The 27,329-nt window shown below is 47.7% G+C and overlaps 1 protein-coding gene across 1 annotated transcript in view; it reads right to left on the reverse strand.

Moving 5' to 3' along the window:
* Nucleotides 1-5,446: 5,446 nt before the first annotated feature.
* Nucleotides 5,447-27,329, reverse strand: part of LOC138267778 (mast cell protease 2-like) — a 127,816-nt gene continuing 105,933 nt past the window's right edge. The window contains exon 5 of the mRNA XM_069216978.1: nucleotides 5,447-9,772. Coding sequence (XP_069073079.1) covers nucleotides 9,629-9,772 — 144 coding nt within the window. The 3' untranslated portion in view covers nucleotides 5,447-9,628. The remainder of the gene's footprint in view (nucleotides 9,773-27,329) is intronic.

The following is a 27,329-nucleotide window of genomic DNA, read 5'->3' on the forward strand; positions in this document are numbered from 1 at the left end:
CTGTCTCTCTAAAGCCAGTCTTTTGACCATCCTGGCTAACAGGAGGTCATCTTCACTGAGGCTATCCTCAGTGATTCCAGAGGTGCTGGACTCTCCTGTGAGAGAAGCAGCATCTCTGACTATCACATTTGGAGTCAGGGTTTGAGGGACCCTGTTCTCCCTAACTAGGACTGGAGGTGGGACTTCTCCACATCACTAGCTTCCCCCTCTGGGAGGTCATCCTCAGAGGGGTTGTTCTTGGGAAACTCTGCCAAAAGCTCCTGGAGCTGTATTTTGGTAGGGTTTGAACCAGTTCTAATCTTTTTTATTTTGCAGAGAGGCCTTAACTCTGACATCCTAAGATTCAGGTAAGGGGTGACATCGAGTTCCATCACATTCTCTTCTGCATTAGACATTATGGCCCTAATTCTAACCTTGGCGGACGGCGGAGGCCGTCCGCCAAGGTACCGCCGTCAGAACACCGCACCGCGGTCGAAAGACCGCTGCGGTGATTCTGACATTTGCCCTGGGCTGGCGGGCGGCCGCCAAAAGGCCGCCCGCCAGCCCAGGGCAAATCAACCTTCCCACTAGGATGCCGGCTCAGAATTGAGCCGGCGGAGTGGGAAGGTGCGACGGGTGCAGTTGCACCCGTCGCGTATTTCAGTGTCTGCTAGGCAGACACTGAAATACTTTGTGGGGCCCTCTTACGGGGGCCCCTGCTGTGCCCATGCCATTGGCATGGGCACGGCAGGGGCCCCCAGGGGCCCCGCGGCACCCCCTATCGCCATCCTGTTCCTGGCGGGCGAACTGCCAGGAACAGGATGGCGGTAGGGGGTGTCAGAATCCCCCATGGCGGCGCAGCAAGCTGGGCCGCCATGGGGGATTCTAAGGGCAGCGGTAAACCGGCGGGAGACCGCCGGTTTACCCTTTCTGGCCGCGGCTGAACCGCCGCAGTCAGAATGCCCTGCGGGGCACCGCCGGCCTGTCGGCGGTGCTCCCGCCGACCCTGGCCCCGGCGGTCTTAGACCGCCGGGGTCAGAATGACCCCCTATGTTTCTAAAAGTTGGAATACTTTTTAAGAATCTAAAACTATCTCTAGAACTTAATTCAAACTTTTACAAAACTTTTAAACTCTAAAAGAAATGCTAACAGGGACTAACACAAGGCCCTAGCAGGACTTTTAAAAATTTAGAAAAATAGCTCAAATTTCAAAAATCAGTTTATAATGACAATTTTTGGAATTTAGTTGTGTGGTCAGGTATTGGCTGAGTAGTCTAGCAAATGCAAAGTCTTGTAACCCACCGCTGATCCACCAATGTAGGAAGTTGGCTCTGTATGCACTATTTCAAAGTAAGGAATAGTATGCACAGAGTCCAAGGGTTCCACTTAGAGGTAAGATAGTGGCAAAAAGAGATAATTCTAATGCTCTATTTTGTGGTAGTGTGGTCGAGCAGTAGGCTTATCAGAGGGTAGTGTTAAGCATTTGTTGCACATGCACACAGGCAATAAATGAGGAACACACACTCAGAGACAATTCCAGGCCAATAGGTTTTTGTAAAGAAACAGATATTTTCTTAGTTTATTTTTAAGAACCACAGGTTCAAGATTTACAAACAATACTTTAAATGAAAGGTACTTCACTTAGAAACTTTAGGAACTTTGAATTAGCAAAATAGCATATCCAGTTTTCACACAAATGGCAGATAGCTATTATAAAACTAGACAGTGCAATTTTCAACAGTTCCTGGGGAAGGTAAGTATTGGTTAGTTTTGCTGGTAAGTAAACCACCTACGGGGTTCAAAGTTGGGTCCAAGGTAGCCCACCGTTGGGGGGTTCAGACCAACCCCAAAGTTACCACACCAGCAGCTCAGGGCCGGTCAGGTGCAGAGGTCAAAGTGGTGCCCAAAACGCATAGGCTTCAGTGGAGAAGGGGGTGCCCCGGTTCCAGTCTGCCAGCAGTTAAGTACCCGCGTCGTCGGAGGGCAGACCAGGGAGGTTTTGTAGGGCACCGGGGGGGGAGACGAGTCAGCACAAAAAGTACACCCTCAGCGGCATGGGGGCGGCCAGGTGCAGTGTGAAAACAGGCGTCAGGTTCGCAATAGGTTTCAATGGGAGACCAAGGGGTCTTTTCAGCGATGCAGGCGGGGAGGGGGGGTGGGGGGGGCTCCTCGGAGTAGCCACCACCTGGGCAAGGGAGAGGGCCACCTGGGGGTCGCTCCTGCACTGGAGGTCGGATCCTTCAGGTCCTGAGGGCTGCGGGTGCGGTGTCTTTACCAGGCGTCGGGTCTTTGAAGCAGGCAGTCGCGGTCAGGGGGAGCCTCGGGATTCCCTCTGCAGGTGTCGCTGTGGGGGCTCAGGGGGGGTCAACTCTGGCTACTCATGGTCTCGTAGTCGCCGGGAGTCCTCCCTGTGGTGTTTGTTCTCCACAAGTCGAGCCGGGGGCGTTGGGTGCAGAGTGCAAAGTCTCACGCTTCCGGCGGGAAACTTGTGTTGTTTCAAAGTTGCTTCTTTGTTGCAAAGTTGCAGTCTTTGGGGAACAGAGCCGCTGTCCTCAGGAGTTCTTGGTCTTTCTAGATGCAGGGTAGTCCTCTGAGGCTTCAGAGGTCACTGGACCCTGTGGAACGCGTCGCTGGAGCAGTGTCTTTAGAAGTGGGGAGACAGGCCAGTAGAGCTGGGGCCAAAGCAGTTGGTGTCTCCGTCTTCTCTGCAGGTTTTCAGCTCAGCAGTCCTTCTTCGTCTTAGGTTGCAGGAATCTATCTTGCTGTGTTCTGGGAGACCCTAAATACTCAATTTAGGGGTGTGTTTAGGTCTGGGGGGTTAGTAGCCAATGGCTACTAGCCCTGAGGGTGGCTACACCCTCTTTGTGCCTCCTCCCTGAGGGGAGGGGGGCACATCCCTAATCCTATTGGGGGAATCCTCCATCTGCAAGATGGACGATTTCTAAAAGTCAGAGTCACCTCAGCTCAGGGCACCTTAGGGGCTGTGCTGACTGGCCAGTGACTCCTCCTTGTTTTTCTCATTATCTCCTCCGGCCTTGCCGCCAAAAGTGGGGCCGTGGCCGGAGGGGGCGGGCAACTCCACTAGCTGGAGTGCCCTGGGGTGCTGTAACAAAGGGGGTGAGCCTTTGAGGCTCACCGCCAGGTGTTACAGTTCCTGCAGGGGGAGGTGAGAAGCACCTCCACCCAGTACAGGCTTTGTTACTAGCCACAGAGTGAGAAAGGCACTCTCCCCATGTGGCCAGCAACATGTCTGGTGTGTGGCAGGATGCTGAAACTAGTCAGCCTACACTGGTAGTCGGTTAAGGTTTCAGGGGGCACCTCTAAGGTGCCATCTGGGGTGTATGTTACAATAAAATGTACACTGGCATCAGTGTGCATTTATTGTGCTGAGAAGTTTGATACCAAACTTCACAGTTTTCAGTGTAGCCATTATGGTGCTGTGGAGTTCGTGTATGACAGACTCCCAGACCATATACTCGTATGGCTACCCTGCACTTACAATGTCTAAGGTTTTGCTTAGACACTGTAGGGGCATAGTGCTCATGCACTTATGCCCTCACCTATGGTATAGTGCACCCTGCCTTAGGGCTGTAAGGCCTGCTAGAGGGATGACTTACCTATGCCATAGGCAGTGTGAGGTTGGCATGGCACCCTGAGGGGAGTGCCATGTCGACTTAGTCTTTTTATCCCCATTAGCACACACAAGCTGGCAAGCAGTTTGTCTGTGCTGAGTGAGGGGTCCCCAGGGTGGCATAAGACATGCTGCAGCCCTTCGAGACCTTCCCTGGCATCAGGGCCCTTGGTACCAGAGGTACCAGTTACAAGGGACTTACCTGGATGCCAGGGTGTGCCAATTGTGGAGACAAAGGTACAGGTTAGGGAAAGAACACCGGTGCTGGGGCCTGGTTAGCAGGCCTCAGCACACTTTCAAATCATAACTTGGCATCAGCAAAGGCAAAAAGTCAGGGGGTATCCATGCCAAGGAGGCATTTCCTTACACACGGAGAATAAGGAACTCTTCTTTATTCAAGCTACCTATCAATAATGTTTTCATGGAAGGACTCAAACAAGTCACCCCCTAAGAGTTCTTCACCCCCACCACGACCCACGCCCACCCCTACCCTGTCTGGAACCTTAACGTTGTCCTTAACACACTCATGGGTTCTCCTTTTCACCTCTTCATTCATGCCCTTTACAATTCCTCCCTTGGAAGGTCACTTTCCTTATCGCTATTACATGCTTAAGATGTGCTAGCAAGCTGCAGGCCGTCAGTTTACAAGAACCTTTTTAGAATTTCATAACAGAGATATACTTTAAGTTACTTCTCAACGTGGTAGCCCCCTTCCACTTTAACCAAACTCTGTAGCAAAAAGAGCCTTCACACCCTTGATATCAAGTGCATCCTCATATACTATATTGACTGGACCAAATTGTTTTGCTAATTGCAGCAACTTGTTGTTGCTTTTGACAAACCTCAGAGTGTGTTCTTTCAGATGCAGGTATAGCCAGATGGATTGTCAAATACATCCCAACCTACTACATTAGAGCTAAGTTTGTCTGCCCGGCCCAGGTTCCATTCCACACAAAAAAGGAGCCACTACAGCTTTCCTTGCAAATATCTCCATAGCTGATATTTGTAAAACAGCTACATGATCTACTGCACACACATTTGGCGAGCACTAGGGATGTCTTAGCACGCCAATAAGCAGCATCCACCAGCTGACCACCACTTTTAGGAGTACTGCTTTACAGTTTATGCAGAGCATGTGTATCTACAGCAACACATGCTAGGAACAGAATGTTACTTAAACTAAACATCTGTTCATAGTGCGTAGTGCTGTACATTCACACGCATCCATCCTCCACTCTAGAAGCCTTTGGTGGTTGCAGATATACACTTCTTCACATACTTAAACTCTGTGTAGACCTTCCTGCGTGGTCACCCACATTTCCTATCTAATCCTGTATCTCTACGAAGCCTGCTGTGCGGAAAACAAATCTTAACAGTGTAACCGGTGTCCATGCACATTGCCAACTAAGGGAGAAGTCACTGTCCCTTGCGACTGTCAAAACTTCTCTGAAGAAAAATAAGTTGCTAATGTCCAAGGCCAATATAAGACGGCAGGAGTATGCACAGCATGTGAATCTACAGCACTACATGGTATGAACAGATGCTAAAACATCTTGAGGAAAACCAACTTGCAAAATCTGTGCCAACACTAGATTGCAGGAGTGTGCATAGCATGGTAATCCACAGCACTGCACGCTACAAATTGTTGCCTAATGTGTAAGTAGCATAATCCATTCCTTTTCACCTGAGACGTATGTTGAATATATTTTGTGCAGTCCTCTACTGAGAGTGCAGACTTTGAAATGTGACTTTTCAATCAAACAAGTCACCCATAAGGGTCTCAGTGCACTGTTTATAACTAAGTTTTTATATCAAATAACAGTTCAGACAAACCACTCAGCTTGATGCTGGATGCTTTATTGTACATTGATGTAAAAGCAGGCACATGAACAAAGGTAAATAGTGAAAACGCACGTAATCGGAGTGAGAGCCAACTGATATACACCAAACACAGGGCAGTCTAACGGTCCTGAAGCCCAGCGACCTGATGCTCATGTGAAGAATGGGGGAGACGTAGGAGGGGCAACCGATGGTGGTACCAGGGCTTGTTGAATGAGAATTTTGTCCTACAACTATTTGCTTTCTTTCCATTTTTTGTATTTTGCTGCACTCCTTAATTGTTGCAGTATTGGACTGAAGGCCTGATTTGGATATCAGCGGACGGGTTACTCCATCACAACGGTGAAGGATATCCCATTTGCCGCAATATAAATCCCATTGGATATATCTAAATCCCGCCCTTAATCTACGTCAGGGACTAGGGTGTTGTGTCTGTTAACACTCAAACTAAACTAATTTCAAAATACATTTGTGTGACGCAAATCCACTCCACCTTAAGTGTGTACATGGGCTGAGCCTGCTGTGAGATTTTGTACCTTTCCTTATCCCTTTGTGGTGCTGCCTGTTGTGGGTCAGTATTACAGAGATGAGGAGTTTGTGCTCTTGTGCACTTGGCCCTGCACCTGTTCTTGCCATGTACTCTCTTCTGTGCCTTGATGGTGCCTACACTGTGTTACTACGTGTGTTGGTCTGGTCTTGGTCAGCACAGTATGGAGCATGATGCCCCCCACCGTGGTTCATAAATTATATGGTTGTGAACATGCGTTGGTGCCCCAGTGGAAGTTGTAAGTTTGGGGTGGTGCAGCGGGGTGGTGCTGCACTGAATAAACCGTACTGTATTGGGCGGGGGTGATCTGGTGGAGATGGGGCAGAATATAAAGGTAGACTGAGGTGTGATTTAGGAAGACAGACTTGACTCATGGTATGGTGAGCCTCGCCCCAAGTGTGGCACAGACAATCTAACCTGAAGAGTGGGATTGGGAATGTAGCCTGGTGAATAGAGAGGGCACCAGCTGGTCGAACTAAGATATGCTGGAAGGACTCTGATTTGGTCCGTGCGCGCATTCTGTCCTTCGGTTGGTATAAGAAATGTGACCTAAGTTTTGGGGTAAAGCAATGCAAGAATGAGCTCTCTTGTGGGCACATTGACCTGAGCAGTGCACGGTGAATGTGACCTGAGGAGTAAAATGCAGCTTGAAGCGTCAGACAGGACGCATGACCAGATAGGGGGCACATGGAATGTGATCTAGGCCCTGCCTCAAGTTGTTTATTTCGAGTTACAAGAGGAATGTGACCTCGGGTGGGACATAAAAATGTGGTTTAGTTGTTGTGGGGAATCTGTATTAAAGTGTGGCTGCTGAAACCAACATGCGCAGTGGTATTGAGTCACCAAAGCCTTGGCAAAAGATTTCATCTTGAAGCATGGCTCAGAGAATCTGATCTGGACTGTGGCACTTGAAAGTTGACCAGAGGTCTGTAATTTGGATCTAGATGTGGTGTTCAATCTGTGACTTGTGCCGCGGTGCAGAGAATATGGCTTGTGACGTGGAACAGGGAATGTCATGTAATGTGCTATAGACTGTGATCTTTCTCATTGACAATTGTAATTGTAATCGTATTTATATAGCGCTTACTACCCCTGACGAGGCGTCGAAGCGCTTTTCGATGAGTAGCACGCTACTCCGGTACCCAACAAGAATTAGTGATGGATTAGTATAATTTAAATAAGGAGTACAGTTTTAGTATTATTATGAGTTAATTTGAGTTGCGGATATGAGAGTTTGTTAGTTAGATTGACTGGAGTAATGGAGGGGTGGAGGAGGAAAGAAATCCAGAAGTGTTAGTTGGGAGTTTATCCTTCATTTACTCAATCCAAAGGCTTGAGATGAATAAAAGGGGAGCGGAGGAGAAAGAGGATGTGGAAGGGTTAGGGAGAGCATAGTAGTAGGGTGAGATGAATGCAGGAGAATTTAGTAGGGTTGTGTGGGAGGTCACAGAGGTAGAGTGAGGTTTGGTGAGTTAGATGTGGAGGTGGAGGGAAGAGCTTAGGCAGAGATATTTAGGAGATGAAAGTGGTCGAAGGGATTTGGGATGAGTCCGAGTGAGAATGGAGGATAGTTTGATAGAGACATGACATAAGAGTGATGAGTAGATAAGTGTGATAAAAAGAGAGCAGAAATTCATAGATATCTAGTATAACAACCCATGCAATGATCCACAAACATGCCAAGCACAGAAACAACATATACATATACATACACATATATATATATATTTATACACACACACACATGAATAGACACACATATGCACATACAATACATAATTAGAATCATGGGTAAAAAATACTTAGTCAGACAGGTTTAAAAGAGTGTGTGTGTATTTTATTGTTATTGGTTTAGTTTCTGTAAAATGAGCATCGTGGCCTACCCAACCGGAGTATTTTCTACGAGTATGTCAGTAAGCGTTACCTAGCATGTTTTATATGCCCCGTTTATATTGTACACTAAGGGTACGTGATGGGCCACGGGGTAAGCGTCTCCAGCAACCTTGTGTGCCTTTGGCAATGTGATTGTTACTAGTGCGTCTTTGTGGAGATGTCCTTGTGCTTCTGAGCATCAACAACGCACCACCGGAATCGGCGGTAAACGCATTGGGGTCGTTTTGGAAAGCTGTCCATCATCCTGGTAAAAGGCGGGAATTCCTTTACCTACTTCGAGGGTGGACGGGGCGTGGCTCAGCGGGCGGAGCTTACAGGTGCTTTATAAAGGGAGAACCTTCTACTCTGTGTCTCCAGCAGAGGAAGATAGAACCCGAGCGTCACAGTCAGATGTGACAATGTGACCTGAAGTGTGGTACAGAGAATGTGACTTGAGATATGTCACAGGGAATGTCTTCTGATGCGTGCCACAGAGTATGTGACCTGAGGTGTGGTACAGAGAATGTTACTTGAGACATGTCACAGGGAATGTCTTCTGATGCGTGCCACAGAGTATGTGACCTGAGGCATAGAGAGTATGACCTGAGGTGTGGTACAGAGAATGTGACTTGAGACATGTCACAGGGAATGTCTTCTGATGCGTGCCACAGAGTATGTGACCTGAGGCATAGAGAGTGTGACCTGAGGTGTGGTACAGAGAATGTGACTTGAGATATGTCACAGGGAATGTCTTCTGATGCGTGCCACAGAGTATGTGACCTGAGGTGTGGTACAGAGAATGTGACTTGAGATATGTCACAGGGAATGTCTTCTGATGCGTGCCACAGAGTATGTGACCTGAAGTGTGGTACAGAGAATGTGCGTTGAGACATGTCACAGGGAAGGTCTTCTGACACGTGCCACAGAGTATGTGACCTGAGGCATAGAGAGTGTGACCTGAGGTGTGGTACAGAGAATGTGACTTGCCACATGGACTGTCTCCTGGTGCAATACAATCTATCTGACCTGAGGAATGGTAGAGACAATGTGACCTCAAATGTGGTATCAAGAAAGTGACTTGCGACGTGGCACAAGGGATGTCATCTGATGCTTGCTACAGATTATATGATCTGTGACACGGTACAGAGAGTGTGACCTGAAGAGTGATATGGAGAGTGTGACCTGAAGTGTCATACAGGGAATGTAGCATCAGATGTGGGACAGGGAAGGTGACCTCAGCTGTGCTGGTGTGGGGGACTTTGACTTGAGTGTGTTAGAAACAGCATGCAAGCTGTATATAAGTAATCCAACCTGAAGCATGGCGGGCCTGTGTCACGCCGTGCACTGGGTATTGGCCTAGTATGTTAACTTTATTCACCTCTGCGTAGTGCACAGTCTGCCCTTAGTATGTCAGTGCAGCACTAGTTCTTCAGTAGGCCGGTGAAGAGTCTTGGAACAGTTCAGAGATGTCCATGGCAGACGGTAGCTTTGATTTGCGAAGCACCGCTGTGTCAGGAGCTCAGCCAGTCTTGGAGCTCGTAGCTTAGCCGGAGCTTCAGAGCCGAAGCGGAGGGCGCTCATCGGGATTGTCGGAGGGAGCTCAGTTATAGTAGAGGGAGATGTGCTTAGACTCGGGGCTGCAGCGGAGGGAGCTCAGTCAGAATGCAGGGGCTACCAGAGGGGTGGAGATGTGCCGGAGGCGGGCAGGAGGAACTCCCGCGGACTTGGAGCTGCCAGAGGAGAAGGAGCTGGGCTGGAGCTCAGCCGGAATTCCCAAGGGTTTTCTTGATCCACTCCAGATACTTGGAGACGCGCGTGTAAACCCCTGGAGGAGACTTGACTGTCCCGTGGCTGACGATGCCTTCCACCCTCCCGTCGCACACCAGGGGGCCACCGGAATCGTTCTGAAACAGAAAGATTATTCGTCGTGTGACACAGGGCTCTTTTCACAAGACTGCAGAACTTGTACTTCTCTCATTGTACTTGCACACCAGACTGCTAAGTGTAGAGGACTTTGTAAAGCACAGTTTATGACCGAACGTGTCCCCTTGAGCTTGCAGAAGTGCAGGGAGTGCGATCTGTACCCCCAGCCCCTCCCCGTGCCTACTGACATACTGTGCAAAGCCTGGGGGCAGGGGGAGCTGGCTGCCACCCTGCCCTCTCACATCGTGGGGTGCTCAGAGTACTGTTGGGACCAGAGCTGTCAAACTGCAGCCTTCCTGCTTGTGAGTGAAATGGAGTGGGCTTGTATTATCTGGAGAAGTGTGGCTCAATGGTTCGAGCGGTAGACCCTGATGCACAAATCTGGCCCGGGACCAGGGTTCAATTCCTGCCTTGGCGGGTCTTGGGCTCAATTTCCTCAGAACTGATAATTCTTGCATCAATGCCTAATCTAATTCATGGGTCCCACTCTGTAACTCTGGGCAATAGCTTGCTTAATCTCCACAATGGCCCCAATAGCGCTGGGATGCCTGGCTTCACCTTGGAGGTTGCCCAGGAGTGGGCACCTCACAGGGAAAAGCCAGGAGGGGTTCCACAGCGGTGTGCGTACAGCGCTGGGTGAGTAGTGCGCTATACAAGTACGAAGTTTACAGTTTATCTAGATACTCGTGTGACCCAAGAAATAACTCTACGGATGAAGACACTTGTAACATTACTTATCACCTCACAAGTGACGTCATTGGTGTCGCAAGCCATGCCCGTTTCCACCTCTGTTGACTGACAGTGAAAATACAACCTTGTTTTTGCAGCATGTGTTGTTGCAGATCACAGGCTTTGCACAATCCTGACTTCTAGCAGTAGACTGTGAATATTATACTATCTCACGTCAAGAATGCAACTTTCCGTTTCAGAGAAAACTCTGGATGACGTAGCCAAACCCCATCATGCATCTGCACACAGACTGGACCTTAGAAAATGTGTCCCTGGCTTGGCGTTTGGAACTAACATTTGGTGCTCCAGCTTCGAAGTTGCCTCACAGTCTTAGAAATTGTTGCTTTATGTGCAAAAGAAAGGAGATGGCACAGAATAACATCCACAACCCCTGCCGTGCAACAGACCCTGCAGTGGCAACAGAGAACTTTCAATTGACATTTCTGTTGGATACTTATAACTGCAGATTCATCACTTTTTTGCATCCCCCAGGCCCTAGACTGGATCTGGAGACTTTTCTCAGCAATTCCCTTGCTCACCGTTAAGTGTTGCTATGTGGCGGCGTGCCTGCTTCATCCTGAGCCGCAATATAACTGCACCTCTGTGCATCGACAACACTTCCTTTTTACTTCGCATTCTACTAAGGATCCAGACAACACTGTCTCGATTACTTTCACTTGACAGAAAACATTTTTCTAAAAATTTCACCATTGTACAAGGAACATGTTTCCCTCTAAAACAATGGTTTTCAAACCCTGTAAGAATGATCTATCACAAGCTGATTTCAGTGATGGACCTGCATGAGATCTGTCTCTTTTTTCTTGGCTCCTCACGTGACTTGAAGTCATACGAGAACAGTTCTCAGGTTCTGAAACTCTGTTACTGAGCACTGTAGAAAAGCTTGAAATTCCTGATCGAAGTTGAGAACTCAGACGTGTTCTTGGCACGGAGGTCGTTCCTGGGAGTGATCTTAATGCCACTCCAAGTCTTCAGGTAAGTCCAAAACCAGGAAGACCCACAAGAAGTCAAAACGTACCTCCCTTCTTCCCGCCACTCTTGTCAGGAGATGATGTGTGGACTTCAGGTACCTCAAGATCTCGGTCACCTACTGCAAAGGTGGCTCCCGCATTAGTCCTGATCCAGCCTGAGTTTCTGGGTCCATCTTTAATGCCGCAGCAAATTCAGGCCATCAAAGCTGAAGGGCCTGTCCTGACTTCAGAACAAATGCCTCCTACGACTCCTACCCTGGGGCCAACTACTGCACCAGATCTGTGTGCGTTGATGCCGGCATTGACGCTGCGGATGGCAGAAGGCGAACCATTAGTCCGTTCGTAGTTGGAAGTTAATCCACCACGACCTCTATTGAACCTTGACCTATTCAGCAGCATTCCGTACCTTTGCAGCATAGATTTTCAGACCTGGAGCCAAAGGACAGGGACAGTGCTGAATCACAACTCTATGATATGAGAATCAATTTCTAGACCTTCAGGCGCCAGTTGAAAAGTCTGCACTGGCAGTGCATTTAGACACCTTTGGACATAATGTCTGTCAATTGAGGTTTATGGTGTTAGAGACAGTTCATTTAAGAGAAGGGGTTGACAACAAAACGTTACTACAGAGAGATGTATTGGATCAAAAAACTGGATACTCTGGCTCCAAGAGGACTGAGCGGCCGGCTGGAGTTGGGTTGCTTTTTTGTAAAGTATGACAGCTGTCACGTCTACTGATCCCTCACCATCAGTTCAACGTTCCATTGTTTTCAGTGACATATTTTTTATTATTTCACCTGGTTTGATGAAGGAAATCAATTCACAATTTTTAGATCAAGCACGCAAGCACTTTGACCTGTTGTAAGTATTGTAGGCTTTTAACCATGCCCACATCACACCCATCACTTTCATTTGTTCGTAAGCTTTCCTTTAAAAAATCCTTTGTTATCGTTGGTAAATGCTTTACGTTTGCCCTCCTTGGTGCGGTTTTGCTACCATCCTTGAAGACTGACCCTGTTACATGAATAATTGCACGACCGCTGATACGTTTGAACGTGAGCTAACTTCTTTTTCCTTTTGTGTCTCTCCGTCACGCGCAAGCTCATGGCGGCCGACGCGTTTTGAATCGGCATGCTTATTAACTGTTTTACTTTTTATTTTCAATTCATGTGGCAAGAAAAGTCCAGTTTTACAAGGCTAACAGTTCTAAGTTGAGCAAATGCAAGACCCATTGCATTGCAAATGCTTGTTTCATTCAAACTTTAATTTATCAACTAACATGTGACACACTGTGAAGTTCCTTTTTGTAAAGAATGATTTTTCATAATTGTCACAGCTACCGATCTTTCATTTTATTATTGTTATTTCAGTGTTCCATTGCTCCAGTGACATATTTTAGATTATTTGATCTGGTTTCACAAAGGAAATCTGTTGAAATTTTTATTTAGACTTCCGTTTATCAACTACATATGCAGTGCACACAACGAGAATACACACCGCGTCGATTGAATAGAGAGTGTGCATTGAGTACATTTACAGTGCCTTAAATCACATTTGTAAGGAAATGCCTTCCTTGGCATGGTTACCCCCTGACTTTTTGCCTTTTGTTGACGCCAGTTATGATTGAAAGTGTGCTGGGACCCTGCTAACCAGGTCCCAGCACCAGTGTTCTTTCCCTAAACTGTACCTTTGTTCCCACAATTGTCACAGCCCTGGCACACAGATACGTCCCTTGTAAATGGTACCCCTGGTACCAAGGGCCCTGTTGCCAGGGAAGGTCTCTAAGGGCTGCAGCATGTCTTATGCCACCCTGGGGATCCCTCACTCAGCACATGCACACTGCCTCACAGCTTGTGTGTGCTGGTGGGGAGAAAATGACTAAGTCGACATGGCACTCCCCTCAGAGTACCATGCCCACCAAACACTGCCTGTGTCATAGGTAAGTCACCCCCCTAGCAGACCTTACAGCCCTAAGGCAGGGTGCACTACACCATAGGTGAGGGCATAAGTGCATGAGCACTATGCCCCTACAGTGTCTAAGCAAAACCTTAGACATTGTAAGTGCAGGGTAGCCATAAGAGTATATGGTCTGGGAGTCTGTCAAACACGAACTCCACAGTTCCATTATGGCTACACTGAAATCTGGGAAGTTTGGTATCAAACTTCTCGGCACAATAAATGCACACTGATGTCAGTGTGCAATTTATTGTAAACTACACCCAGAAGGCATCTTAGAGATGCCCCCCTTGAGTCCTTGTCTGACTTCTAGTGCTAGGCTGACCAGTTTCTGCCAGCCTGCCCTGCAGAGACAACTGACCTGGCCCCAGCCCTACCGGCCTGTCTCCAGACTCAAAGAACCTGCACAGCGACGCATCCAACAGGGACCAGTGACCTCTGAGGACTCAGAGGACTGCCCTGAACCCGAAGGACCAAGAAACTCCAGAGAACAGCAGCACTGTTCAACAATAGCAACATCTTTGCAACAAAGAAGCAACTTTTAAAGAACTCACTCGTCCCGCCGGAAGCGTGAGACTTCACACTCTGCACCCGACACCCCCAGCTCGAGCTCCAAAGAACTAACATCACAGAGAGGACTCCCAGGCGACTGCGACGACGTGAGTAACCTGAGGCGACCCCCCTGCACCCACACAGCGACGCCTGCAGAGAGGATGCAGAGGCTCCCCCTAACGGCGACTGCCTGGTAGCAAGGGACCCGACGCCTGGACAAAGCACTGCACCCGCAGACCCCAGGACTGAAAGGAACCAACCTCCAGTGCAGGAGTGACCAGCAGGCAGCACTCTTTCTAGCCCAGCCAGTGGCTGGCCCGAGAAGCCCCCCTGTACCCTGCCTACATCGTCTAAGTGACCCCGCGTGTCCCTCCATTGCTTTCAATAGCAAACCAGATGCCAACTTTGCACACTGCACCTGGCCGTCCCGGTTCCGCTGAGGGTGTGTTTAGTGTGCTTGTTTGTGTTCCCTCCCCCTCCCAGTGCTCTACAAACCCCCCCTGGTCTGCTCCCAGAGGACGCGGGTACTTACCTGCCAGCAGACCGGAACCAGAGCACCCCTGTTCTCCATAGGTGCCTATGTGTTTTGGGCCCTCCTTTGACCTCTGCACCTGACCGGCCATGTGTTGCTGGTGCGGTGACTTTGGGGTTGCCTTGAACCCCCAAAAGTGGGCTACGTATGCCCAGGAGACTGACTGTAAGTGCTTTACTTACCTGAAAAACCTAACAATACTTACCTCCCCCTGGAACTGTTGATTTTTGCAGTGTCCACTTTTAAAATAGCTCATTGCCATTTTAACCTATATTGTGTATAGTACTGCTTTAATTCAAAGTTCCCTACTTACCTGTGTGGAGTACCTTGCATTTTATGTATTTACTTCGAATCTTGAATCTCGTAGTTCTAAAATAAATTAAGAAAATATATTTTTCTATATAAAAACTATTGGCCTGGAGTAAGTCTTTGAGTGTGTGTTCCTCATTTATGGCCTGTGTGTGTACAACAAATGCTTAACACTACCCTCTGATAAGCCTACTGCTCGACCACACTACCACAAAATACAGCATTAGAGTTATCTACTTTTGCCACTATCCACCTCTAAGGGGAACCCTTGGACTCTGTGCACACTATCTCACTTTGAGATAGTATATACAGAGCCAGCTTCCTACAACATTCCACAGCTCCACATCTTTCCATGGGGGAGCTCGGTTCATGTTGAGTAGTGAGTCCGCTGTCAGGACATCCTTGAAGTTCTGACACATTTCACACACATCCTGGCAGTGGCCTTTCACTGAACCTGAGCTTTGTGTTTAGTTACACAGACAAAAGAAACATGGGTTTTAAGCATCCCTGGCAAGATGCTATCACCCTTTGAATTTTGCCTCATTGCGTCAGTGATTCTTGATTGCATGCGTGATTTACGCTGCTTCAGTGCTTAATTTGTGCTTGTTGTTTCCGGTGCTGAGCACCGGCACTAATTTTGAGGGTCGGGGCTTATTCTCCTGCCTCAAGCATTTGCTGCGGGCAAAAGACACATATGGGAAAGATGGAGGAAGAGAAAAACGATAAAGCTTCACAATGGGAGAAAGCAGAAAGCTGCAAGAGTGAGCTGAAGGGGCAGGGAGTGACTTTATATGGATTGAAGAGGCCCGGGATGGCTTCAGGATTGCGCCGCCTCAGTATTCCATGTTCACACATTTAATTGCAGCAGCCGCGTGTTTAAGAGGAGGGCTTTGGGCACCGGCACGTTTTTATTTACAAATTAAGCACTGTGCTGCTGGTTTGATCACATAGATCGATGGTGCATGTGTCATAAACACCGCTGCTGTTCAAGCATAATCACCAGATCGAATACTTTACTCTAAATAATGCACTACATCAAGTTTATTTGATCTGTTGAGCACGGTTTGTCTCCCGAAACGTATAACATATTCTATTTCAACATGGCGCGAATGCAGTTTCGCCGAGTGCGTGGCGTAAAGGTGCCCGTTTTCGTTTGACAAAGTATTTTAGTCGGTAAAACACGGCGACTGTCCGAGGCGCCGCCGGGGATACGACGAAGCAGCCCTTCCAGCCTCCCTGGGGAGTGCGCGGAGATACTGCTTCTAGGTTTCAGACGGCGAGGATGAAGTGAGTTAGAGGGGTGGGACAGGCGTTTTACTAACACGCATATGTTGAACCAGGGATATGCCAGTCTTGATAGTGAAATATCCCTTCACTGGCATAACACGGTGACCTGATCGAATCGAGCACCCGAGGAAGGATAACAAGCACTTCGGCCAAAAGTACTTGTTTTGACCTTTGAAAAACGTTGGGCAATTGTCCTTTCAGAACGTTTTTCACACCTAACAAGGACGTATTAATGTTTAATTTTTGTGTTTAATTTGAATTTTCATTTTATGTCACTCTTTAGTCCAAGGGACTCCATTTTCATTCGGTTTATTATTCGTATTATTTTATTACAATGTATCCCCCGAAGAAGGGCTTCAGCCCGAAATGCACCGGGAATCTTGAGCATTTGCATATTTAATGGAGGAATATTAAAAAAGAGTGGTTTAACTACACATATGAGTTTACGTATCAATGATAAGAAGTAGATGTCAATAACCCATGACAGCTGGTGAAGAGTGCTTAAAAAGGTTGAATATTACTCCCAATGCCACTTTGGAATAGTTGGAGGAAACTTGGCTGTAAGTCTCAGTTCGAGACCTACCGTAGTGCACAGAGGGGGCATTGCTCCTTGAAAGTAGCAGTGCATCCAGTGGCCGCTGTCTTGACACATCTCCAGACACTGGACTTGAAACCCCACCAGGCCCGTCCACTGCAGAATTGCATCTTCCTCCATGGTGATCGGAAGAGCAGCGGAAGTTATTGCTCTCCAGCTTCTGCTTACTGAGGTCCTGCAGCCATGGCAGGCCTCTTCAGAACCGCTGCTCTCATTCATTTAAGCTCTCGCACACACCCTCTTGGGCACCTGGGCGAGGTCAGGATCTTGAACCCTGTCAATAGAGAAATAGCCCGATTGCACAGATCAGCTAAGTGGGACCTATCTTCCCTCTTGCAGCACCCAACACCAGAGAGCCTTGTGGTTCCGACTTCTGCCTGCTGACTGAACCTTAATGCATTCCCAACCATTCCACCAGAGTCCAATGTGCAGAGGCATTCAGGAAAATAATGTTCTCCTCTGCCCGCCCTGCCCTTCGAGCTGTCAACTTGAGTTGCATCCTGGGTTGTTACACTCATTAAGGGACATGAAGAGCAAGATATTACCCTTAGTCCCAGATGACCTTCACACCAACCTGCACCGAATAATTTGTGACCATCAAGACACAGCAAATTCCATCATTAGATCTGGCTTGGACACTGACTGGGTAGTGCAGTTGGTTCTAGTGTTGAGCTTTGGTGTCATGCGTGAATATGATCAGAGGGCATCTTCAACAATGTCCAACAGTCCCTCATGGACATGCCATTTGATGGCACCTGTCTCTTTGAAGACAAGGTAGACTCAGCACTAGAGTGCTTCAAAGAAATCAAAGGAACAGTGCTCTCTTGGTCGTGCACTGCCTGTGTGGCATTTTCCCAAACAATTGCCACTTTTGTGCCATCTGGGGAGGGTTTCAGCAGAGCAGCAGAGACTATGACACACTTTGCCTCAGCAACAACAGAACTCCCAGTCCTTTTGAGGTAGAGGTCGGGGATCCCACCGCCAGCACCCAGGTCCCAGTGCCAGAGAACTACCAAATCCCCCACTCTCTTCGTCACCACTTTAAAACGCCTGTAGCTTACCCTCAGTGGCGCACTTTTGTCCAGGTAGAGGGCAGATACGTTTTTAGCTTCACGCATGGCAAAGCATCACATCAGACGGGTGCTTCAAATTGTCCAGTGTGGTAATGGCCCTACCTTTCCTCTTCACCCTTCCAGACATACCGCCTAACCGCAACTGCTTTCAGAGACCACTTGTTTAGTCTCCAAGCGCTTCACACTTCCTTGGCGAAGGGAGCCATAGAGAGGGTACTGGTGTCAAAAATGAAGACTGGCTGCTACTCCTGTTACTTTCTGGTACCACAAAGAAGGACTTCGTCTTATTCTAGGCCTCCTCCTCCTGAACCTCTTCCTCGAGAAGGACATGTTCAAGATGCTCACCTTGGCCCAAGTCCCATCTCCTCGGTCAAGGCGACTGGATGGTGGCATTGGATTTGCAGGGTGCCTATTTACACGTCCCTTTCCTGCATTCCCCCAGACATTGCCTGCGGTTTCATCAAAAGCACATTGTTTTCCGTGCTTCCCTTAGGCCTCACAAGTGTCCTTTGGGTGTTCACAAAAACGATGTTAGTGGTAGTTAGCTATATGAGGAGTTTGGGAATACTGGTCTTCCTATAGCTCTTGACGACTGGGTGCTTATGACAGGCTCACCTTAAACAGTTATGAACCGCCCTCAGATGATAGCCAGCTTGTTTGACATCCTTTGGATTTACTGTCAACGTGCCAAAGTCATACTTGACTCATTCACAGAGACTCCTTTTAATTAGAGCCATACTGTTTTGAGCCTTCTCTCCATAAGTCCAGAATATTTGTGCTATGATCCGATGTTTCAGCCTTTGATCTGAGTCTCAGGAAAACTGTCTCCCAGGCTTTTTGGCCTATTGGCCTCTTGCATCCTGATAGTGGACAATGCCATGGGGGTACATGCAGCCTTTGAAGTCTCATTAAGCTCAGCAACAAGGGGACCTCTCAGATTCCATCCAGGTGTCATGGAAGACTGAATGATTTGCAGTGGTGGTTGCTGGACCGCAGTTGAACCGAGAGCAAAACTCTCTCCTCACCCTACCCAGAACTAACAATTATGACTGATGCATTGTTGCTGGATTGGAGAGGCCATCTGGGAGAGGTGGGAGAGCCTCTAGTCTCTGACAGAAACCCACCTCCACAACAACCTTGTGGTAATTCGTTTGGCACTGTAGGTTTTCCTTCCATCCATCATGGGGGAATGGGTGCAGGTTTTTACAGACAACATCACTGCGATGTGGTACTGCAACAAGCTGAGCAGGGCCATGGATCCTGTGTCAAGAGGCTTTACGCCTCTGGAACTGGCTGAGTCTCTAGGCCATCCCCCTGGCCATACACCACCTGGCAGGATCTTTAAAAACCGAGGCTGACAAACTAATCTGGTGTTACCTAGCGAATCATGAATAACTGCTACTCTCCGAGGTGGCTGGATGTATTCTTACGATGGATAGAACCCTGTATCAATTTCCCCCCCCCCCCACTACTGGTGAGAATCTGCAGCGTCCAAGCTTTTGCATGTTGTTTCCAAGGCTATTCTCCCCTTGGAGATGCTTTTGAGTTGGACTGGAGCTCAGGACTCCTGTACGCCTTCCCGTCTCTATCTTTCTAACCTAAAGTTCTGAAGATCAGAAATAACCAGGCCCAAGTCATCCTAGTGGATCGGGATTGGGCCATGAGAGTGTTGTATGAAGAATGTCTGGCATTGAGCATCTGTCAGCTGATGTAGCTGCCTCTTTGGGAGTAAAAACAGCAGGGCAGGATCCTGATTCTGAACCTGAACAACTTACACCTCTACTTGGAGACTGAGGGATAGCAGTTGATTATTTTTTTTAATTCCTCCTGAGGTATTAAATGTCATTCTGGCTGTCAATCGTCCCTCCACCAAAACCATCTAAGCAGGATGCTGGGAGAAGTTTGTTGTTTAGTGTTTTTCTGGGCATAGGCAAACCTTACAAGCCCAATTGTCTCATGTTCTTTTTTTTCCTTGTCTTAAGCTCAGCAAGGCCTTGGTGTGGCAACAGTTAAATGCTACGTATCAGCCTTATCTGCTTTTCTGTGGGTACCTGAGCAACCATGTTTGTTTAAGCCACCTATTGTGATGTGATTTTAGAAAGGGCTGGTCCATATGTTCCCGCCAAAACCCTTTGTGATGCCCCAGTGGGACCTCAATCTGGCTCTTACATTCCAAATATGCACTCAATTCAAGACTATGCCCAGCTGCTCCATAAAAGTGCTCACATTGAAAACTGTATTTCACATTGCAGTTACATCAGCTCATCGTGTGAGTGAGCTTCAAACACTTTGTGCCCACCAGCCGTACACCACCTTCTTCCTAGTCAAGTTGGTGCTAAGGACCATGACAGGGTTCCTTTCAAATGTTGTAACACCTTTCCACATTGGCAGTCAATTACTCTGCCAATGTTCTTCACTCCTCACCTGTCAAAGGAGGAAGAGAGATTCCATCACTTAGACCCAAGAGAGAAATGAGTTTCTACATTGATTGCGTCACTGTTCACTCGGTGTAGGATGAGTTCTGTATGGGCTTCTCTGGGGTGAAGTAGGGAAGAGCAGTCCCGAAATAGACCATCTGCAGATGGATTGTGCTTTGTATAAAGATCTGCTATGAACTGGCTAAGAAACGGCCCCCAGATGCATTCTACTGAGCCAAAACTGCTGCCACGGCACAGGCACATGGAGTGGCTTTTTTGGCCATCTGCCAGGATGTGATGTGGGCATCAATCCACATGTTCACGAAGCACTACTGCCAGGATAGGAGGTCTGACAGGAGGGGCATTTTTCCCATTCGGTCCTGCAGGACATTTTGGTCTGAGACATTCCACATACCCACCACCTAGGTAATTATTTCTTTGGTATTCATCAACAAGGTGAGGAGGCTTTAGTTAGGAGTATCCATTAGATGACCAAGTTAGTTACCTCCAGTAAAGCTCATTCTGGTGGATAATCCAGCAGCAGATTCTCCACAAACTCACCCTCCTCCTTGTTCTGTGGAATGGGCGCCTCTGGTCCATGCTATAAAGCTACCATCTCAGAGATCTGTACACTGGCACCATCTAAATCCTAAGGGCTGTGTGTCCGGTGACATGGACAGATATCGGAAAGAAACTGGTGTCAACACATGCAGGTGGTAGTTATATTGTGGCACTGATGTAACTTCAGGGGCAGGACGGAGCTGATACGGAGCTGCACCTCACCTACCGGCGCGCGGTGCAGTTGCTGAGAACCATCTCCATGTCGTCTGTGACACTTGGGGATATTCACAAAGTGAGACGTCTGTGGTTAGATTGAGGGAGCGATTCCGAAGGTAAATAACTTGTTTATTCATTGCAGTTGAGTGCTGATGACCGCATAGTCCCCTTCCTGGTTGTATGAGATTGACTCCTTGGGGGATGGAAAATACATCATTTTGCTGTTGTCCTCAGTGCCATATGAAGTTGGCACCATTCAGTCGGTCATTTAGTCTGTGCTTTCCCCAGGATCACAATGAAGAATGCTGTGTGCCATGCCAGCGTTTCAAGTTTAAATGGACTATCATTATCCATTGTGATCGTAGATGGGTTTACGGCAGTCTGGGGTCTGATCACTTGAGGGTTCCTTAAGCTTCCTCAACTACAAGGTGGTCCGGATCTGAAAGAGTCCTTGAAAACCAACGGAGAAGATGCCTCAAAGGACCCTCTCTGAAGGCTTGCAGTCTTCAGCTGCTACTAAGGAACTGAGTCTCGTTATCAAAAAAATCCTTGACTCCCAAAAGGAGTCTGAAGACAAAAGACACAAATCCTCACCACTTTCACACAATGAACCCACAAATAGCCAGGACTTGAGACAGAAGCGTCTTGATAGCGACAGAGGCACAGGCTACATACAGAAGGAGTCTCTACGACATGGCAAAATCAGCCCTTCATCAAACATCAGCCACCTCCAGGTAAGACTGGTACCAAAGTAAAGACTACCTTTGCGTTATCATGTTCTAAACATACAAAGCTCACTGCGCCAGAAAGGCAGCCTCTGGTTCCACAGGTACTTACATAACAAGACCCAGTACTATGTGCATCCTTCATCCCCTAGGAAGACACAGATGAAGTGGAAGGCCACAGTGAACCACGTAAAGACCTCCCTGTGAACCTATGGAACAAACATTCAGTGGAGTCCGACATTGAGGAACCTCTAGAGCAGCATGCGGTTAAAGTGTTGCCTCCTGATGAAAGTCCAGCCTTCTATGCACTAAGTCAGCGGGCTGCGTCTCAGTGTGTTTCACCCTGATTGTAGAAGAAGAGGGGAGGAGGTTTTGCTCATTGAAACATTAACCACAACCTTGAGGACGGTATAGTTTTTATCTATGCTAAAGACAGTCTTGAAAAATCTGGATACAATTGTAAAAATCCTGTGAGAACGTGGAGCACCTGGAACTGAACGGAAGTGTAAAGCAACGCGGCAAGACCCACTTTATCTTCAGGGTGCCAAGGAAGTGCTGCCACCAGACAAGGAAAGTGAACACCTTGAAACATCAGGGAAGAGAACAGCAAGGGGCGCGCGTATCAGAGAGAGGAACGGAAGCTCTCCAGTACCTGCCAGAAAAATGGCAAAGAGTGGTGGAGACATTGTTTCTAAGGAGAGGATCCTCTCCAGGGCGTGGACACGCTGCTCCCTGGATGCGGTAGACACGACGAGCCATCGGATCAGCACCAGTGTCATTCCAGGTTACCACGCCTGGCTACATATTTGCATGTTTGGCCCTGAAGTACAGCAATACTTCTTAGACGTGCTATTCAAAGGTATCCTCTTGTTCGCCGGCATCAAGATGACATCCAAATTCAGGTGGTCCTCCAACGACCATCCCAAGGGCGTCAACCAACACTGCAAGGCACAGATCCGAAGAGGGAGGCCTCGCGAGCCGCGCAGGCTTCAACAAGTGCTACAGCGCCAACCCCCACGAAACCAGTCCCTCCACTGGGAAGGAGCAAGGGCACCAACAGATGCAGTGCAGAGTGAGATGCACCCAAGCAGGGACTGGGCATTACCCCAGACACTAAACATGGAAAGCCAAGGTGGTGCCCTCAAGAGCAGAGGAGCTACCTGTGGACTAATGGGTATTGTCTTTCTGCAAACTGTCATTTCAATATGGCATTGCACCGGAAGTGATTCTGCATGTACTCTAATATTCTGAAGCTCATGTATCATCACTAGTGCATTCTCTTTCTGGTAGGTGCAAAGCAGTAACGCTTCAGTCTCACCTTTGTGCATTAAATCTGCACCACGAGTGTTCACCAGATACTATACCAAGGCTGGGCTCATGCCTGCCTGCCACCAGGTAACTCACGTTTACTGTTATCTAGAGAATACGCTGACCAAAAGGAAAAGAGCCCAGAACCACAAGCTAACCTCTTAGGGTTCACTATCAGTGGGCAAATAGCTCATCTGTAACCACGACGTGGCCCGGAGTTGCCTGGGAGCAACACTGAATATCCACTTAGCTCGAGCTTTCCCAACACATAGTGCTGGCACTTCAGATGCCACAAGCTCAAAGAATGGTGACGAAGTTGTTGGACATAATGTCTTTCTGCATAGAGTTAGCATCAGGAATACTTCTGTCACGCGAGGGAGTACGGCGTACTGGACTCGTGCTAATCCATCAATATCCCTGCAGGGACGTCTGCAGAAACCGAGTAGCAGAACCACACCAGCAAGGAGGGCCGAAAAGGGTCTAGAACGGGGAAAGATGTGTGTCCTGGAAAGCTGAGTGAGTGAGACAAACTAGGTCTGCTGGAGTACACCACAGAAGATCCCCTCGACACTCGCCCAGCTGATCGCGGTGGAATGTGGCCTCAGGGTCTAAGTGGAGCGTTAGCATAGGTAAGCAAAACCATGATGGGACCTTAATATGAGCAGGGGTCTGAGAACACCCACCCAGTGCTTCAAACGTAATGGCAATGCCATTTGCAGCAGGTACCAGGAAATACTGTGGTACCCCGAAGGACCCGTGAGATAAGACACCAGTTGACCAACTGGTTAGATGAAAGGATTAGTCCAGTATTCACTGATTGCGAAAATTTCAGTAACACCATCACAGATAAAAACAGAACACAAACCACGAATGGAACAAAACATTAAAGGTGCAGGACACATGCTAGTGATGAACTTAGCACAAGAGGTACAATCTATGAGAGAATGCCAGGCACCATCTTGTTAGTACAGATCACTTTTATGGGACCCTGCAGCCAAAGTGCTTACTCTACCAGCCTTGGCCTGGACCTCTTTCTCTGACATCCTGTTCGTTTGTGTGGACCAGCCACCAAGCGCCGGTCCTTCATAATATCCAATCTCTCCCTGAAATTTGAGTGTTTCTGTAGATATTTTGTAGGTTATTAGGCAGGTCGGATTTCTGTGTTTCCCCTTCATTAAATCCTGACAGATGAGCCTGATTTGGAGTTTGTGGCGAGGGTGCTCCGTTGTAGCGGGGGCAGAGTACGCTCCACCGAACCGAGGTTCCACTGCCTCTTTAGAGTGGGCGGAACTTAAGTGTGTCACGTGATGGAGACTATTCGATTACCCCGGCAGCCTGATGGGGTGACGGCTGTTGGAGGTTTGCCAACCTGCCGATTTAGGGTTCAGGGCTAGTTTTTACTTTCACACAGTCATCCAAAGTGTGGTGGTAGGTGAAAGTAAAAACATTTTAATGATCTCCACGCCATGAGAGAAAATTCCCAGGGTGAGTGGTAATTTTTTTTTCTTTTTCAAAAAGGAAATCCCCCTTTGGGTTTTTGTTTTTGAAAATAATAAAAATAAATATTCACAGTGTGCCGTGTGGCACTTCATATTTGGCTGAGCCATCTGGCACACTCGCATCGCATTGCCAGGAACTGTTTCTGCCAGTCGAGAGCTGCCCACTGCGCGGCCGGATAGCTCTAATTCAGGCGTGCGGACCTCTGAACTTTAAATCAGCGCCTTGGCTCCCTAGGCACATCTGCACGAGTGTTTGTTGGGTGCAGACCCCTGGGGAGTATGAAGATCCCATGATGTTATCCCCTGAGCACAGGCTGCTATGGCAGACCACACACAATGCCACAATATGGCGCCTCTTTTCATATCACCCGCTGCACATAACGCTCCTGACGCCCCCGTTGATGGGCGGGGAGCAAATATGTTCAATTTTACAGTCCAGGGGCAATGTACCAATGCAAAAAGTTAACGCACAATACTCTTTTGACTAAAAAGCTGCATTCCTGGCACTGAAAGCTTTGTAAACACGCTTGAGAAGTAAAACTCTGCTGACAAAGAAACCGTGAGTCAGAGACTACATGTTTTAAGATCTGATGTTATATTCTCAGCATGGGCTGATACCAAGGAGCACACACAGTGCTATAATGCCGTGACACTTCACAGATCAGCAGCCACACAAAACACCCCTGGCAGACGATTCAGTTGAGGGATGGGAGCACATGTGAAGGTTCACAGTCCTGGGGCAATAGGCCTATGTGAAAAATCTAACGCACATCAGTGTTAAAATTAAACGTGTTTCTGGCACAGAAAGGCTTCACAACATGACTCACACAAGTGGGAATTGAATTCCAAGATTCTGAACTCGTGACCCCAAAGGTGGGACACACCAGACAGACCTGTTCACCACCTTCCAACATAAACAAGCATTTGCAACGGAATAGATCTGGCATTAACTTGAGTTAGAGATATTGGTGTTGTAAATTGCTAACTGGACTTTTCTTGCCTCATAAATTGGTCAACCCTGCCTCATAATTTTGGTCTTTTCCTGCCACATAATTTCAGTGGCCCTGCATATAACTAAAGCACTTCTATTTACCTTCTTCATTTATCTGCGGCACAAAATGAAAATGTTTCCATTTAGCATCCTAATATAAATATGCCACACTAATTCCAGTAGAAGACCACTTTCACCACCCAACTATCATAACGGCATCACAAAAATTGAAGATGGTGTAGTTTTTATCATCAAAACATACCCACAGCACAGCTTAATAGCAACAGTAACATAAAGCTACTGATGTTACATAAGGAGGAAAAAGCTAAATGCTAAAGAAATCAATCTGAAGAACCATTACAAATAAAATGTACTTGAAACCCTGTACCATCATTTTCAAGACACTAAATGAAAGACTCTCTTGATGTAATTAATGTTGGACTCGGCAAAATCCTGTCCCAGACCCTGAGCGGTGAGATCCATTTGGACTTGTACATTGACAAACAAGCCTGCAAGGAATCTTCACTGAACTTCGCTGCATATACACTTGACGTGTACATTTGTATTGTCTGCGTTCTGAAAATGTGAGAGTATTTTGTTTTTCCATTCAGTGGCTCCACGAGCACAACCCTAGTTAATAAGAAACACTTTTGCAAACGTACCTGCACAGACGACAGTAGTCCTGTTTTCACTTTCTGAGGGCTCAAAGGTGAACAAAAACAGAAAAATAAGTTTAAACATAGTCTCTGTGAACAGTAAAATGCAAGGCAGCCGGCCTCTGATGTTTGGTGCATATCTGGGAGCCGTGGCAGCACAAATATGAAAAAAGTCAAGACTATGGAACAAGTTACAGAGTAGCAAACGACAGGGAACTCCTACTAGCATCTTGCATGGACGGCGTGAAGCGGGCGGTGCAAGAACCTCAGAGGCAGCGTCCACCATTTTGCTGGAAAACCAGCTCTAATTAAACCAAAAACAAGTAGATGAAGTATGGCGCTTGTGAAACGGGCGGAGAATGCAAGATTAAGTAAACATGTGGAATGTAAGCAGGAGCACTATCTTTACGTTGTGGTTTTTATGCATGTAATATGCTGGCTGCAAAAAGCCTGCAACATTTACTGTTCTAATGTGCACGAAGCAGGGAAAGGGTGCAGTACCACAGGCTGTCCCTAGGTGTCCTTGTGTGCTGATGTATGGTCAGCTTGGGAAAGTGAAGGGCCCAAGCAGCACTGTGCCACAGGGAGATAAGCCAACTTCCTTGCTCACCTCTCCCTGTTCATTTGTTAAACAAAATGAACTATTTCTTCATTTCAGAAAGATTACCACGTTTTGGTGTGACATAGTTTTGTAAACATATTTTCTGAAGTTTCAGCTAATGCTCTGGTTGAAACGGCCATGATAGGTGCGTAGTTCGGTTAATTCGCGGTTTACAGATCTCCCTGGCGCACAATATCTTATATGTCACCTCACTCAAACCAAGAGCTGCCGACATTCTTTCAAAAATCTTCCAGCAGTGCGGAAAGGATACTACTGTAAGTGGATACACAGGCAGAATCAGTCCTTTACAAAACACAAACAGGCGTTTCTCACCTCGCGCCTGCTCACCCGAGGAAACCCTTCTCCGACAGTGAAAGAGCCAGACGGACTGTGGCATGCATGCGGTTTGTTGTACACTTACAAACAGATAACTCTTTGACGTGGCATTCAGAAGGTGATTTAGGATTTAAAATGGCCCCGGAGTATCTATCTTTGACCCTATCCCACTTATGGACAGTTGCAAGGCAGAAAGATGGTCATCT

Source organism: Pleurodeles waltl, chromosome 12 (genome assembly GCF_031143425.1).
Source record: "Pleurodeles waltl isolate 20211129_DDA chromosome 12, aPleWal1.hap1.20221129, whole genome shotgun sequence".
NCBI classification, from domain to species: domain Eukaryota; kingdom Metazoa; phylum Chordata; class Amphibia; order Caudata; family Salamandridae; genus Pleurodeles; species Pleurodeles waltl.